A 17,291-nucleotide genomic window follows, 5' to 3' on the forward strand; every position below is an offset into this window, starting at 1 on the left:
GATCGCACTCGCAAGTGATTGCTCTGCAGCGTACCTTTGTATTTTTTTTCTGTGAGTTTGCGTACAGCGGTGTTGAAACAGCAGTTGCAGGTAAAATATCTTGGAAGCTTGTGAATTTCCAGGGGGTAGCATGAGCCTGTCTGAAACAGCTGGTTACAGTTTCAATACGAGCTACCTGGAAAGACCTTTTGAGTTCCATACACTGCAGTCATTTTAAATCAGCACCTGTAATCTGCCAACTGGAACTGAAGAGCAGCTCCCGCACTCAGCAAAAACAGCGTATGAGTAAATTCAATAAGAAACAATCATGATTGAAAATGTAAAACTACACCCTACGTTCCCGAGTGTGCTTTTGTTTTTTGTTCTGTATGTAAGATTCTGCAAGTTAAGTACAGGGCTGTAAAGACCATTACTGTCTACAGAAAACAGTAATAGAGGTGACATTTTCACCATTCTGTTTCATCATAATTCTCAGAACCCCAGGAGTCACTTTGGTACTGCTGATTATAGGCTATAGTAATAGTATGAGACCTTCCCTTTTTACATAATTCAGGATGATTAACACTATGTGAAAAGAATATATTAAAAAGCATGTCCTGGCACAATAACGTATGTCTTTGTCAAAGCTAAATGAAAACGCAGCAGTCCTTACAACGTGGAAAAGGTCATCATTTAATAAGCGTAGCATTAGGGTTCACATTTTGGTCATGCATCTTGCAGATATCAAAATGACATCTATAGTCTTTATTTCTTTGTATCATTACCAGCAGTCTGCAAGGTGCCCTAAACGAAAACCATTGTAAAGCAGTAGTATTCCTACAATCACGTTCCATTTTACATAAACAAATATTGACTATACTGTACACAATTTGATCTGAACTGTGTTGACAGTCCAGTTTGTTTACTATCAAAAAGGGAAGTAAGCTTCTTCCATTCCTGCTTGCCACCAGTCTGTGAGTCAAACAGGCATGGCGGCACAGCCACTAAGAGGGTTTAAACAATGTTACAACATCAAGCTCAGAAAGCAAAACAGAAATCAAAAATGTGATTTTAGCACATATACTAACCCTGACTGTGAATTGTGAACCCTGTTTCAAAAAGCAAATTAGTTTAGCCACACATTCTTGGCCCAAAGTGGGAAGAATTCCCCCTAGCTGCCTCTCTAAAGTAAATGTTAATATTGCACCAAATTACACAGAAAGCACAGGAGTCAGCTATTTGGTTTCTTCATATCCGCACTGCCAGGCTCTGCTGTGAAAAACTCTTCTGTTCGGAACAACACCGGCAGCTCGTAGGGCGTCCGCGTTGCCGATTCATGTTTCTGAAACAGAGAGACAGAGAATTCGAATGGTGACGGGGAGCCACAATTGTAGGTTTTGCACTTGCTACAGCTAAACATTTTTCTAAAACCAGGGTCATTCAAAAGCAAACTTGACAACTGTTATTAATCTGTTATACTTGCACTTCCTAGGTCATTTAACCTTAGGAAGATATCTTCTGGGTCACTCCGGTCGTTAGGGGAAGTAGCTTTCTTTAACCTAGTGAAGAACCACATACCATTTTTTGAAAATGCATAATTATTTTCAGTTAAAATGTACTTTCACAGTCCGTCACATGTATACGCACCAGTACGGACCAAAGCCTCTCATCTCAATGCCTTGTTGTGTACGCACCAGTACGGACCAAAGCCTCTCATCTCAATGCCTTGTTGTGTACGCACCAGTACGGACCAAAGCCTCTCATCTCAATGCCTTGTGGTGTATGCAAGTGTTTTTCCCCTGTGTCACACTTCCATGTCTGCTCAGTCCAGCTCCTGTCACTCACCAGTTACAGTGTGTTGAGTTGGCTGGCGCTGCGTCCTGTACAAAATGGCTGTGCTTTCCTTACTGGCTTTCATTCAGCATGTGCATTAGAGCCTGAGTGTAACCCAGTATAAGGCTGCATTACACAGTCTGGCTCTAACTGTGGAAAGTAAAAGTTATTTTGTAATTAACCTTTTCATCATGTGTTGAGCTGTGTTCATTAAAGCTGCAGTGCCCCGCGCCAATGTTCACTTTGATACTATTATAGAATTCCTTGGTGACTGTCACTGAATTCTTCCTGTACTTCATTATTAGGATAGAGGGCTGACTGTCAGCGCTTGGTTGGTAGGTGCTCATCCAAGCCTGCACAATGTAGTTTAAATCATAATATATATAGCAGATCTGGATATTGATGTAATACAGCCATCTGAAATGTCTTTGTATCAGATGGAACAGATGTCACGCTGTTTTATGTACATTTTCATTCAGATTTTCATTTTCATTTTCATTTCATTTTCAGATTTTAAAAACTACTTCTTTCATAGGTAAAAGGGTGATTATATTATTTTATTATTATTTATTTCTTAGCAGACATCCTTATCCAGGGCAACTTACAATTGTTACAAGATACCACATTATTTTTACATTTAAATTCCATCACAAACTTTTTTTTTTTTTTTTTTTAATTTTAATAGTCTTTTTAAATGCTTTTCTTCTCAAAATGACAATTAACTTTGACATTTTCTCAGCGGTATAAACCACTTTGGGCCGTGCGGTACCCATTAAATATCTGCATGCCTGGATGGTTAAAGACCCTTGGTTTCACCTTGGGATAATCACCACCAAGGCGTGCGTATATTTCATGGAAACCGCACAGCCCGTCGTGGTTTATACTAGTGATGGGCACCAATATCGATATTGTGATATGCTATCGATAATTCCATATCGCGACATCGTGGGATTTAAAAGAAGGTTCTATCGCAGAAATATACTTTTTATTGTTAAAATCAAGTTTATTTTATATTAAGATACAATACACTCTATACATACCAATTTGCCAGTCTTGTAGGCAAAAAAAAGCTTCAGATTCAATGACATCAGAATGGCTAGAAAATCAACGACCCTGTGAGCAGTGAATACAGAAATATTACAGGTTCCAGGTGGATCACGATGGAATCGGAAAACATTACAAGACCTTGTTTTTCTCCATGGATATTACGAAGCAAAGCCCCACTAAGTTAAAGTAAGTCTCTGCTTCTCATGTGTAAATATCTGTTAACGTCCGTGTTATGTTCATGTTTATAATTTCATGTACATATTTGATATTGCAATTGTGTGTTGATATTAATCAATTTACAATTTTCATATCGTTGCCCACCACTAGTTTATACCATATATATATATATATATATATATATATATATATATATATATATATATATATATATATATATATGGGTGTACATTGCTGAGCAAAAGTCTTAGACGTTCTTGCATTTTTCACGTCTCAATCGCGCATTGTTTATTTGACCTTGCCGTGCCTTACATCAATTTAAAGGATTTTTTAAATTGCCTTTCTATTGAGATATATATATATAAAAACGTTTAACTTTTTTTTTTTTTTGGATGCTTCTCATGCCCCCCCTTGGATTGCTTCGCTCCCCCCCCCTGTTTAAATGTGATGGACTCTCCACCACAACACCGCACACCAGCTGCCCATGCACACTTCACCCTGAGTTCCCATGATCACAAGTTCTTTAAGACCATGATCAACGCAAACCAAAGATTGTAAACTACAAGCCTGGCCTCCCCCGACCCAAACCAAGCAGCAACACCACCAGTCAAAGCTGCCACAACAGCAGAAAACACCAGTGGAGACGCAGAGTAAACCGCTGATGCTCACAACATCCATATACATTGTAACTCCTGAATGCGTCCAAGACTTTTGCACAGCAGTGTATATGGTACTGCATATTACCCGTTTAAAAAGACCAACATGCTGTAACCCTACCAATCCCTTCAGAACTTGGATGCAACACATTCAATTTAGATTAAAATCAAATAAAAACAACAATTAGAAAACATATCAGTAAAATTCTTGACAAATGCCTAGACTATGTCGCTTCAGTAGTGAGCCCCCATTAAGGACACGTTTTGTTGGCCCCTTGACTGGCCTGAACAGGAGGTGTAACTGTGTATATACTGGGACACGAGGTGGGAGGGGAGTGTACTAAATCTACTGCACATGTAAAATAGATCCTGCTGTCTCATGCACGAGGCACATAGCTCATTATTCTTCAGCTCCAACACACAGCGATGCCCACTTTGTGCGTCTGTTTGTTCAGAGGCTTGAGAAACAGGGTGCTTCATATTGTATTATATTTCTGTGGGTGACAGCCACTAACGACCTCAATAAAGCCTCTCAGCCACATACTGTAGCCAACAGGCCTCTCAGCGCTGAGTTCCAACCCCCTGCCTGGGCCTGACTCTTCTGCCTTGTAAAGAGCCCTTGTGCTGCATCAGCACTTTTGCTCCTACAATAAACCCCCACGCCGCTGCGTTCCTGCTGGCTCTGCTGGATGCAGTAGGCCTGTGTAATGCTCCAGCTCACCACTGGGGGAGTGAGTCAGGCAGGGTGAGGAATGCTGTGCGGTGTGGGGGAGGGGAGGAGTGAAACGGTTTTGAACCAGGCAGGGGCCCTGCTCCTTCAGGCTGCAGCTTAGGTGCGTCCAAGAACAGCAAATACAAAATACCAAGCCAAAATACCAAGCCAGTTACAGGACTGCAAAAAACCGTGTGCATTTCCAGTGTTATCAGACCACATCTACTGACAAGTAGTAGCACTGGTGAGTTCCTCAAGTCAGACTGTGGCTTTGAAAAGAGATTGTGTTTGTAGGCCACATACTGTTACCAACTCTATGTTTATAAATATATTGATGGCGAGACCTCTTATTGACAGAGTAGGAGACCAAAAAAAAAAAAAAAACTAGATCTCCCGTCAAAGGCGCTTAAAAGGGTAGCTTGTAAGCCATTAAAAAAAGTAGTACTTTTAGAATTCAGAAAACAAAATTCTGTTACCACAGTAATCGGTCACCTATCGAACTGCGGTGGGACCAGAGTAAGGGCGGATATGTAAAGTCGGATAAATGAATCCTGTTTTAAGTACCATTCACAGCTGTAACAATTACTATATTCCCACAATTATTGTTTTGAGATTCAGCTTTTATTACCCTTGTTTAGAAATATACAGGATATTAATGCTTGTGACAGGGTTGCCGTCTGCCGAGTGACAGGAAGGAGATCGAGACGGAGGTTGAAGTTGATACGCCCCCCGTAGACGAACAGGATTTATTTACCTATCAAGTTAACACACTGAACAGCTCACGTGACACTACCGCCAATGGTAGCGCACAGAGCACATACAACAAACAAAAAACTTTGGTGGGATCTCCAATCTCTGAACTAATGTTCTGTGTTCAATAATAAACTAAGGTTGCTGAAGATCTTGATCGTGGTGGATAAGCAGTTTAGGTGGATACGTGATGGGTGGATACGTTACTGTATAATAATTTGGATAGCCTGGCCCTGAATTTTTTTTACTGAATTCAGACACCTGATAATTGAATTGTACAGCCTGAATGCTGGCTTCTCTTTGGAATTCCCTGCCTATAATCCCCAAGAAAGTGCATTTACTGGAGATCTTGCTCCTGGTTATTATTTTTCTTATCCACGGCCTGGGTGAGCTGACAAACACGCCTGGATGAATCACAGATACGATTTTAAGTGCATGGACTCAATCTGACATTCTGTGTGGCTGTGTTACAGCGAGGCCTTGACATTACACTCTGGATACTCCTTCACTAATAGGTGCAGACCTTGCACAGCTAAGATAAACAGACTGAATGTGCAGCCCTAGGCTGTCTGGAAGACATGACATTGCTTCTATAACTATGCAAAGAGCTCATCTACCCTCATGCTGATAATGATGCAATAAAGCCTGGATTTGGATTGCTTACAAATAGCATTTCAGTTCAATTGCTAGTCAAGAATATGTCTTTCATTTTATAACTGTTTTCTGTAGCACTGTACTTGAAACTTGGATTTAACATTGGGGTCTATGGGGGATGAGAACGGCATTGGATATTAACTTAAAGAAGTCCTGCATGGAAGATGATAGGACTAATTTACTAAAAACTTAAGTCCTGCAGGAGGACAGGGAAAAGCTACATTGCTTTATCAAAATGTGGAAACCCTTATTTAAATAAACAGTCACATATTCAACGGTTGTAATGAGATCATTAGGGTATATAGATATACAGACGTGCTCAAATTTGTTGGTACCCTTACAGCTCATTGAAATAATGCTTCATTCCTCCTGAAAAGTGATGAAATTAAAAGCTATTTTATCATGTATACTTGCATGCCTTTGGTATGTCATAGAATAAAGCAAAGAAGCTGTGAAAAGAGATGAATTATTGCTTATTCTACAAAGATATTCTAAAATGGCCTGGACATATTTGTTGGTACCCCTTAGAAAAGATAATAAATAATTGGATTATAGTGATATTTCAAACTAATTAGTTTCTTTAATTAGTATCACACATGTCTCCAATCTTGTAATCAGTCATTCAGCCTATTTAAATGGAGAAAAGTAGTCACTGTGCTGTTTGGTATCATTGTGTGCACCACCCTGAACATGGACCAGAGAAAGCAAAGGAGAGAGTTGTCTGAGGATATCAGAAAGGAAATAATAGACAAGCATGGTAAAGGTAAAGGCTACAAGACCATCTCCAAGCAGCTTGATGTTCCTGTGACAACAGTTGCAAATATTATTAAGTTTAAGGTCCATGGAACTGTAGCCAACCTCCCTGGGTGCGGCCGCAAGAGGAAAATCGACCCCAGATTGAACAGAAGGATAGAGCGAATGGTAGAAAAAGAACCAAGGATAACTGCCAAAGAGATACAAGCTGAACTACAAGGTGAAGGTACGTCAGTTTCTGATCGCACCATCCGTCGCTTTTTGAGCGAAAGTGGGCTCCATGGAAGAAGACCCAGGAGGACTCCACTTTTGAAAGAAAAACATAAAAAAGCCAGACTGGAATTTGCTAAAATGCATATTGACAAGCCACAATCCTTCTGGGAGAATGTCCTTTGGACAGATGAGTCAAAACTGGAGCTTTTTTGTTCACAGACGAAAAAATGAAGCTTTCAAAGAAAAGAACACCATATCTACAGTGAAACATAGAGGAGGCTCGGTTATGTTTTGGGGCTGCTTTGCTGCGCCTGGCACAGGGTGCCTTGAATCTGTGCAGGGCACAATGAAATCTCAAGACTATCAAGGCATTCTGGAGCGAAACGTACTGCCCAGTGTCAGAAAGCTCTGTCTCAGTCGCAGGTCATGGGTCCTCCAACAGGATAATGACCCAAAACACACAGCTAAAAGCACCCAAGAATGGATAAGAACAAAACATTGGACTATTCTGAAGTGGCGTGATCCTGATCTGAATCCTATCGAACATCTATGGAAAGAGCTGAAACTTGCAGTCTGGAGAAGGCACCCATCAAACCTGAGACAGCTGGAGCAGTTTGCTCAGGAAGAGTGGGCCAAACTACCTGTTAACAGGTGCAGAAGTCTCATTGAGAGCTACAGAAAACGTTTGATTGCAGTGATTGCCTCTAAAGGTTGTGCAACAAAATATTAGGTTAGCGGTCCCATCATTTTTGTCCATGCCATTTTCATTTGTTTTCTTATTTACAATATTATGTTGAATAAAAAATCAAAAGCAAAGTCTGATTTCTATTAAATATGGAATAAACAATGGTGGATGCCAATTACTTTTGTCAGTTTCAAGTTATTTCAGAGAAAATTGTGCATTCTTCGTTTTTTGTGGAGGGGTACCAACAAATTTGAGCACGTCTGTATATGAACACATAGACAGTAGTGAAAGAGTGAATCGTGATTTGTGAGTATGTACCTCTATACTACACATCTATTAATGAATGTGTATGTATCTAACTGTGGAAAAACTGAATTAATTTATCTATGTACATATTCATATTTGTTAATCTACCTATTTTAATGGCAAATTTGAATTAAAAATGTCAAATCTAAGCTCACAGTTCTTCTGTTTTTCCCATAGTTAAGGCCAGGTTGCCTCATCAGGTTTCATACTATAACTGGGGGTTGACAGGTATTAAATAAAACATTTTCAGGATGGGCATATTGTCAACGACCAATTGACAAGCAAATGTTCCAAGTCCTAAAAGGCCTTTTCAGCAGAAAATGGTGTGAACACTGCTCTCTGTCCGAGTCAAGACACAGGGCTGACAGACACTGCAGCGTGCTCGGCAGTGGAGAGTGGCTAGCAGTGAAAAATCCACAACAAGCTCGAGGGCAAGCGGTGGATCTACCCTGCAGCAGGGCGATGCTCAAGAAAGACAGCCGTGGAAACTGTAGCTGCTGTTATGGCAACGAGACCTTCAGCAAACACACAGATAACACAAAAAAACACATTGTAGCTAACCTGAGCTGTGCACTTGCTGTGTTACACACAAGGGATATACCTGACAGATTCCATTATGTGTCAATTAACCAATCCTTACCTGGCCTCAATACATTGTTATTTGAACTTCCTTTGAGTTTGTAAGGTTTTAAATGTTCCTAACCGGCAGTGAGGTGTAGTTTTTCAAACACCCCATTCCTCTGGTAAGTTGATGTTGTGCTAGAACAAATAAAAATGACCCTAAAATCTCAAATTCAGGCAAAATGCAGCATTCACAAGATGCAGCAGCATTATATAATCTTGTCTTAATTTCATACCACCCACACACTAAATACAGTGAACCCTCACTACTAAGCACAGGAGGCTGTGTGGTCCAGTGGTTAAAGAAAAGGGCTTGTAACCAGAAAGTCCCTGGTTCAAATCCCACCTCAGCCACTGACTCATTGTGTGACCCTGAGCAAGTCACTTCACCTCCTTGTGCTCCGTCTTTCGGGTGAGACGTAGTTGTAAGTGACTCTGCAGCTGATGCATGGTTCACACACCCTAGTCTCTGTAAGTCGCCTTGGATAAAGGCGTCTGCTAAATAAACAAATAACAATAGTAGTACAGTGTTTCATGTCAGATTTTTTGAGCGAAGGGTCGTGGGTTCAATCCCAGATGAGGGGGCACTGCTGCTGTAACCTTGAGCAAGGTACTTCGCCTAGATTGCTCCAGTAAAAACCCAACTGCATAAATGGGTAATTGGATGTAAAAATAATGTGATATCTGTATAATGTATAATGTGATATCTTGTAACAATTGTAAGTCGCCATGGATAAGGGCGTCTGCTAAGAAATAAATAATAATAATAATAATAATAATAATAATAATAAGACAGCCAGTGGACAAAATGTGGCCTTTAATAGGGTTGTGGTCTTCACTGGGGCCCGACCTTATTATGGGGTAGCTGTACTACTGTAAATAGACAGGAGAAACATTTTTAATTTTTCAAATTTACAGTTTGTTTCTATTAATTAAGTCATGTTGCAATAAGTTGGGTAGCTTTATACTGTCGTTAATACGAGTCAATCAGGACGGAATACACGGTACTGTATATTCCAATACCAAAGATATTTTACAGTTATATTCCAGGAAAAAATGGCTAAAAATACCTATTTTAGACCCATTTGCTGAAAGGATCACCGGTATTCAATAAACTGAATATAGTGTATCCCTCATGTAAGAGATACATTGGCAGCTGTAGCTGAAACTCACAGACAGTCTCTGCAGTTATTATTAAAATAGGCATAATAAGGGAATATTGTGATTATGTGATTAGACCTCTATTTCAAAATGGCGTATCTCTCAATATCTGAATAGGCTCTTGGAAGGAAATGCCGTGTGCCTCCCCCCCCCTGCTGCTGAGGTAATATCAGGGACTGTGGGCAGAGCCCTCGAACAAAGGAAAGCTGGTGAGGATAGTTCCACTGCTGGCCAGCAGGGGCGCCAGTCAGCCTCCTGCTGTTCAGCAAGCTGTGGGGGGATGGGAGGCTTCTGTCTGGTTAACGGAGCTCATATGGGGCTGCGGCGCTGCTGGCGCCCCCTGGAGACTGAGAAGGGAACGTGTTCACACGTGTCACTGCTGGATAATCTCTGCAGACAGGAAGCACAGCTCAGATTCCACCAGCAGGCACAGAGCCCCAACAGGGACAGGGTAGGAGATTGACTCGGTGGGAACGCGCTTAACCCTTTATGACTGCTCTTGGGCAGCAAAAGCAATAAATGTACGTAACAATGATTTGATTTTAGATCGAATCATTGCTCAATATACAGTATAAAAACATGATTACAACTGATTGCAATTACAGTAGACTCTTGCTTTCTCTAACCATTGAGATGGCTTAGATATTAGTCTGAATTGACCTATAATCTGAACCATGCTGGTATAATGAAATGCAGGATGACAGCAAGCTGAAGAGCACAATTCTGGGATAAATGTGTAAAATGTTTACAGTTGATCAAAAACATCAAACTCAGATCCAAGACATTTTTAATATGGTACAGAGTACAATCAGTACATAATTATCTACAGCCAATGACCACTCAGAAGATATTATTGCCATTATAATAAGAGCAAATGTTTTTGTGTATGAAATCATTTTTTAAATGTATTCTTGGGTTATATTTGGGACTGTCTTAGCCTGCTTGAGATGTTGCTGTTTGAAACGAGTTTCAGGATGCAAAAGTCTGCTAGCTTTTAGAGGGTCTCAGTTGTACTTTTAGTGTTTATTTGGTAACAGTGTTTTTTCAGTTCTTATCGGTAAAACCCAAAAAACCCAGTCTATAAAAATCTCTCTTAAATAAACATACCAGGTCGTAGGTTTCATATCTCCAGGCCTGTTGTGTAGTCTCGTAGCCAAGCGATCACTACTCAACTATGCCCCCTGCTGGAAGCAGTGGTGGAGCAGCTGCAATCTCACTCACAGATCTGTCCTGTTAATGTATCTGCTTCAAGCTAAGAGGCATGCACTGGCTTAACCCTTTCAATACTGCACTCCTCCCGGGAGGTTTACTTTTGAATGCAAAACAAAGAGTTTGCACTACAGAAACAACCTGAAACTGCTACTATCATCCTGCACTTCACCTTTCACAAAGTGTTGCATGAATCCTCTCTATTGCACTGTAGAGTATGTGTCACCTGGGTCTGCTGTACACCTTTTAAAAACTATCAACACAGGAAATACACACTGTACATGGTAAATGTCCAAGAAGCTATAAAAGCTCATTATAAAGCCAAGCAGCATGCTTTTGTCCAATGGTTCAATGCATTTATAATAATTTACCATGGGTTGCCATGTTTTTGATTGTCATACATCTTTCTGCATTATTATTATTTTATTATTTGTTTATTTAGCAGACACCTTTATCCACAGCGACTTACAGAGACTAGGGTGTGTGAACTATGCATCAGCTGCAGAGTCACTTACAACTACGTCTCACCCGAAAGACGGAGCACAAGGAGGTTAAGTGACTTGCTCAGGGTCACACAATGAGTCAGTGGTTGAGGTGGGATTTGAACCGGGGACCTCCTGGTTACAAGCCCTTTTCTTTATCCACTGGACCACACAGCTTTACCATATTTTACATGTTCTGCACAATGCTATGTATTTCCCCTGGTACACGCTGCAGGTGTTATAACTCCATGCTAGGCTACCGCCACACTGTGCTCACCTTTAAGACGGCCGGCGCTCTGAATGTCTGCAGTATTTTGCGGACTGTCTTAGGGAGCCCCCGGTGCTCCTTTTCTGCTTGAAGAAGCTCCTCTTCCAGGAACACTGCGCTGGTCCCCACCATCTGCACGAACGCCTGCAGAGACAGGGGCTCCTGTTTGTGTACTTGTACAAGCACTGCCAGGTGGACAGTACAGCGCGGCTCAGCTTCTGAGCATATCCAATATAAAACCAGCTGAGAACCTACTGAAGCAATTGTATAACAAAGCAGCTCCATAGCATTCCTCTGCCATGCATTCATATATAAGGTTCAAATGTGCAGTTTTGAAAGAAACACATGCTATAGCAAACAAGTATTTACATTTCAAAACTTGATATCTGGTACTACGCTAGGTTAAAGAAAATTGCCTTGTACTTGCTGGGCCACTTCACCTGGTTGGTAAAATTGTCCCCACCCCTTCAATGGTATCTTCCCTGTCATTAACCAATCAGCTGCCTCCCTGATTGACTGACATGCTTCCAGCCAGTAGCATGCTCTGACCCAGAATACACTGCTGAGGTGAAATGACCCAGGGAGTGCAAACCGCTAACCTGAGATTAAGGCAGAGAAACCGAAAGTTTCCTTTAACCTGAAGGAGTACTAGACATCATGTTTTAAAATTTAAATACATGTGTGCTATAACATGCGTTTATTAAAACTGCGCATTTCAGACCTGTGGAGGTAATGGAAGTGCAAAATGGAATCACGGAATTATTTTGTTAGCTAAAATTCCTTTAAGAACTTTTATAAAAGATAATGTCTTATTTTACATGTTATGTACTGTAGTGTAGGATATTATAAGACTTCCTCACATTCAGGGCACTGTATAAAGTTTTTGTCTTAATAAGCTAATATAACTCTCTTATTTCAAATACAGTATATTTAGGAAATCTGTCTGACTTGCTCTGCATTTCCTTTCTGTAGTTGGATGTTTTGAATTTCTATTCGATATAAAAGAATAATACCAATAAAATACAAATTTCATTGATGAAGGGCAGAGAACGTGGAGAATATTAACAGTCTTATTTGAGTTTGTTATATGGCAAACTTTCTTAACCATTTTCCTCTAAATTAGATAGTGTTAAAATGTGTTCTGTTGGGACAGTTTGTACAATCATTTTCGGTAGACACAATCTAATGTGCAATGAAAGATTCTGAGCAGTGTCTGCATACCCTTAAAAACCCTGCCTACCTCGATCTTATCAATTTTGGCATAAACGTTCTTCATTTCAGCTGTTTTCATTGTTATATAAGGCACATGCTGGTCCAGAATCTCTGAAGAGTCCTTGCGAATCTAATAAGGCAATACAGAAAGAACAGTATTCATAAAAACATGTTATACACAGTCAGCAATGCACAGCTGACGTGGGGTCCTAATACTCGCTGCACAGGAAGTGTATATATGGTGTGGTGGCCAGATTAATGAGCTTCACTTGATTCCTTACTACTGTACTGTTAACCTTAACCAGGACTCTACAATCCACTGTCTCGTAACTTTTCAGCACTAGTAATATAGTTACTGGCCCCCTTTTCTTCTGTTGAAGCTCTTTCGGTTTATGTAGGTATTTCAAAAACAACAATATAGATTAGAAGGTGCTGCTGCTTCCTGGTACCTAATCACTTCCTGTGTTGCAGTTCAAACTCACTCTAATGGCATTGCAGCAATCAGACCATGTGACCAACACCAAGGTACCAGGATGGAGCAGTTTATCTAGGATATTTGCATATCCTGAATTAACGGGGAAAAGTGAAGAACAATCAATAATAGGGTAACAGAATGGAAGAAAGTGGTTGGCACTGATTTTACAGGTTTTTAATTGTTCTGGAGGGATACATGCTCCTTCCCTAATGTTCAAAGTGAAGGAAGCACCTACCAACCAAGTGCCAGCACTAACTGGAAACCTACAATTAATGAAGAAAGAAATCATCTTGCAAACTACAAACCATGTCGAGCATTCCACAGAACTCGTCCAGCCTCGTCAACATCTCGTCCACGCTGTCCCGCAAGCCTGTAACCTTCCGATGAAGAGGGATACGTTTAACACGCGTTACACCACTGAGGCGCTGCAGTCTCGCTTACTTTGTTGTGCGTATGAAATCAAACCACTGTTACTGAAAATCTTTCTCAAAATAGGCAAATTAGTGATTGTCTAATGTAATTGATGACTTTAATAGGCCACAGATGCAATTCATTTAAAACAGTAAGAGAAAATGAACACAGAGCCACAAATGGTAAAATGCAAGACCCTTTTTAGAAGTTGTTTAAGATGTCTAATTAAATTGATTACAGACCGAAAATTGAAATTCTCATAGGTTTTCACGCAGGTAGGTATACACAAAACACAAATAACAAATCTTGAGGCGTTCTAATAATTTGCACACTACTGTACACAAAATAAATTGACCCCGTAGACAAATTTAGATGTCGCCTAACATCTGCAACATGCTTAACGATCAATTTCAACAATCAGACCCCCGTGCTCTCATTTAACAATGAAATAAAAACGATTTTTAATTGTGTGCTGCATTTAGGTAATAACTCTTGTGCCTGTATTTTTATGTGTTGATTGAACATCCATGCATTCAAATACACGGACACCTTCATAGGTCTTAATGTAAATAAACTAGCCGAACTTCATGCTATGCAGCATATTGCAAACGTACTACGCGATCGCCTAACTTGGCAACCATCACTTAAATCCCATGACATCCTCTCACCTCCTTACTGACATCTGTGGTTAGGTAAACACAGTATTCCTCATCACATCCTCCCACCAACTGGTCCTTGGTGGTATCCTCAGCAGTAGCAGCCGGTGCAATCTCGCCTCCTCCTTCTTCTATACCCTGCCCGTGCGTCTCTGCGTTGCTGGTCTCAACCCAGGTTTTACTCGAATCCACCGAATTCTCCATCTCGACAATGTAGTACACTTGCAGCTGGCCGCTTCAAATTGCAATTGAAACGGTCGCTCTTCCTCTTTTTGCATGGAGGACTCCGACGTGCTTCCGTAATAGAATAATGATGTATTATCCAGCACGCTACAGCGGTCAGACGGCTTTCTATACTGTGTACGGTGCGTTTGAAAAACTGCACCCACCGTCCGGAAAGGGTCAAGTCAGATCACTAGCTTGTATGCACTGTGAGCGCTTGCTTTATTTTCAGTCGTTACTTTTAACTTTTAACTTGAAATTAAAATAATAATGTTAATAATAAAGCATTGTGTATGTAGAGGTTCGGAGCAAAGCTAAGACTGTCAGGGGCTTCTTTAATTATGGGTACAGTACCCCTAAGACAATTCCCAAAGGCTTGAAATCGTGCAGGATTCTTGTACATACCTAATCAATATAAAACACTACTTTTTCTTGTTTATTTCAACTATTGAAATAAAGCATATTCTGTAGCCTACTGTGGTAAGCAAAGATTGTTTAATGACATTTTGAATGCATGTGGGGAGTCGTTATATTATTATTTAATCGTTTAGATTCAAAAAGCATTAATTCAGAATGACTTAAAATTTTTAATTCATATTAATAGTAGCAAAATTCATATTAACATAATGTAAAAAATTAGCTTTAAAGACTGTTTTTGAGTTTTTCTAGAAAACCAGAATGAAGCATATCTTATTGAGTTGATTTTAAACACATTTTAGTGTTTGTCTTAAAATGCATTGGACGCACGAACACCGCAAAAAGTGTACACAGCGATCACAGGTACATTTAGTATTTCTTAATTGTAAGCAACGCCACGATAAGAACCGTTTTAAGTACACCGCGATAGGTTAAACAATCAGGCGTTCACATGCTCTGAAACAGATTGGTTTCATACTTGGCCAATACTAAAGAAGCGCACACAATGTTTGGCAACCATGTTATTTGCAGCGTTTAATGCATAACGGCTGGCAATCCATAAATGTATCAGACTTGCCCGTTCCAACAAAACATAAATCACCTGTATTAAGTTCTTGAAATAAAATGTTACTGCATAATAATTGACAGCCAGGTGTCGCTGTTCTGCACATACTTGCCGCATTCTGTGAAGCTGATGAAGCAGACAGACATCGTACTGGTGGTCTGATTTAAGAGGGACACTTCCTCAATTTTATATATATATATGTGTGTGTGTGTGTGTGTGTGTGTGTGTAACAGTGATGAAAGATGAGGGTAGTTCTTTGATATATCCAACATTATCAAGCTGTCCAAGATTAGACTATACAAAGTAATTTCAATCACACAATCCTACCTGTACAGCCCATAGTACAGCACTCAGTAACGGACCTGTGGATGACATGTGTCCTGTATTGTGAGTGAAATTTCAGAGCAATCGCGGCATAAAGAAACACCTCCAAGATGATTTCCTCAAAGCCATATATATTGCTGAGTAGGTCAGAGTCAATTGGGTTTATCATAATGTGCTACTCAGTGAAGCAGTTCTTGCAGAAACCCATTTCTGCACAATCACACTTTGTGCTACTACAATATGTATTGCTAAGCAACACAACAGCTGTATCCACATTATATATAATTATAACATATGTATGTAGTCTGCAGTTTTCTCTTTATCTGTTTTCTGTTATTACGGGTGTGTTTATAAATTAATACACAGTTGTAGTCAAAAGTTTACATACCCCAATGGAAATTTATAATTTCTAGAAATTTCTCAATCTAATTATCGGAAAAAAAAATTGTAGCAAGTTTTGCTTTTGTGGATGAGGAAAAAAGTTACAAGAAATAGTCTACAATTATTTATTTCAGCATTTTTTTTTTTGCAAAACTCCAAAAATGCTAATTCAAAAGTATTCATACCCTGACAAGGGAAATGAAATTAATAGCTAGTTGAAGCACCTTTATCAATCCTAACCTTTTTTTAAATGATTAGGATATTTGTCGATGAGCTTTTGGCATGATTCTTTAGTGTTTTTTGACCATTCTTCAACACAAAACTGTTCCAGTTCATTCAAATTCCAAGGACTTCTCTTGTGCACAGCTGCCTTCAACTCATACCAAGATTCTCAATCGGATTTAGATCAGCACTTTGACTAGGCCATTCCAGAACCTTGATTTTATTCTTCTTTAACCATTCTGAAGTAGATTTTACTGTGTGCTTTGGATCGTTGTTGTGTTGGAACGTCCAGTTGTGATTTAAATCAAGTTTTGTAGCGGAGGTTTTCAGATGATTGGCCAATATCTTTTGGTATGCTATGGAATCAATTTTACCTTGTATTGGAACAAACTTTCCTGTGCCACTAGAGGAAAAACAGCCCCATAGCAGGATATTACCACCTCCATGCTTGACAGTAGGTATGGTGTTCTTTTCTTTGTATGCCTCAACAGACTTTCTCCAAACGTAACGACTATCAGCATGACCAAATAGCTTAATTTTTGTTTTATCACTCTATAAAACTACAAGAACTCATATCCATCATTCAAATGCCATTTTGCACGTATTCAAAGCAAGTATTCTGTCTGACCCAGCCTTTTCACAAAGCAAGTATTCTGTCTGTCCCAGCATTTTCACAAAGCAAGTATTCTGTCTGTCCCAGCCTTTTCACAAAGCAAGTATTCTGTCTGACCCAGCCTTTTCACTCTGCATACAAGTAGCGCACGGCACTGAATGTACTTCAGCTGGAATGACTAAATTCAAACAAACAAACCAGTTTTCGTACTTTTCAATTTCAGTAATATAAAATGTGCTACAGAGTTGCCAGGGATATAGGAATATCCCTATTTCCATATTATACGT

The 17,291-nt window shown here is 39.8% G+C and overlaps 1 protein-coding gene across 2 annotated transcripts; it reads right to left on the bottom strand.

Annotated features, from left to right (window-relative positions):
* Positions 1 to 662: 662 nt before the first annotated feature.
* Positions 663 to 14,614, bottom strand: LOC117426325 (biogenesis of lysosome-related organelles complex 1 subunit 4-like). Of its 2 annotated transcripts, none has more exons than XM_059004386.1 (5): positions 14,273 to 14,608; positions 13,499 to 13,570; positions 12,747 to 12,848; positions 11,516 to 11,650; positions 663 to 1,321 (listed from the first exon to the last, which is right to left on the bottom strand). In XM_059004386.1, exons 1-5 carry the CDS (start codon positions 14,462 to 14,464, stop codon positions 1,211 to 1,213), a joined length of 612 nt encoding a protein of 203 aa, XP_058860369.1. In that variant the 5' UTR covers positions 14,465 to 14,608; the 3' UTR covers positions 663 to 1,210. The 2 variants fall into 2 exon arrangements, with proteins under 2 accessions (XP_058860369.1, XP_058860370.1); XM_059004387.1 differs by lacking the exon at positions 663 to 1,321 and adding an exon at positions 8,447 to 8,524 and having other exon boundaries at positions 14,273 to 14,614.
* Between the last annotated feature and the right edge of the window lie 2,677 nt (positions 14,615 to 17,291).

The sequence above is a fragment of the Acipenser ruthenus genome, chromosome 29, assembly GCF_902713425.1.
Source record: "Acipenser ruthenus chromosome 29, fAciRut3.2 maternal haplotype, whole genome shotgun sequence".
Lineage (NCBI taxonomy): Eukaryota > Metazoa > Chordata > Actinopteri > Acipenseriformes > Acipenseridae > Acipenser > Acipenser ruthenus.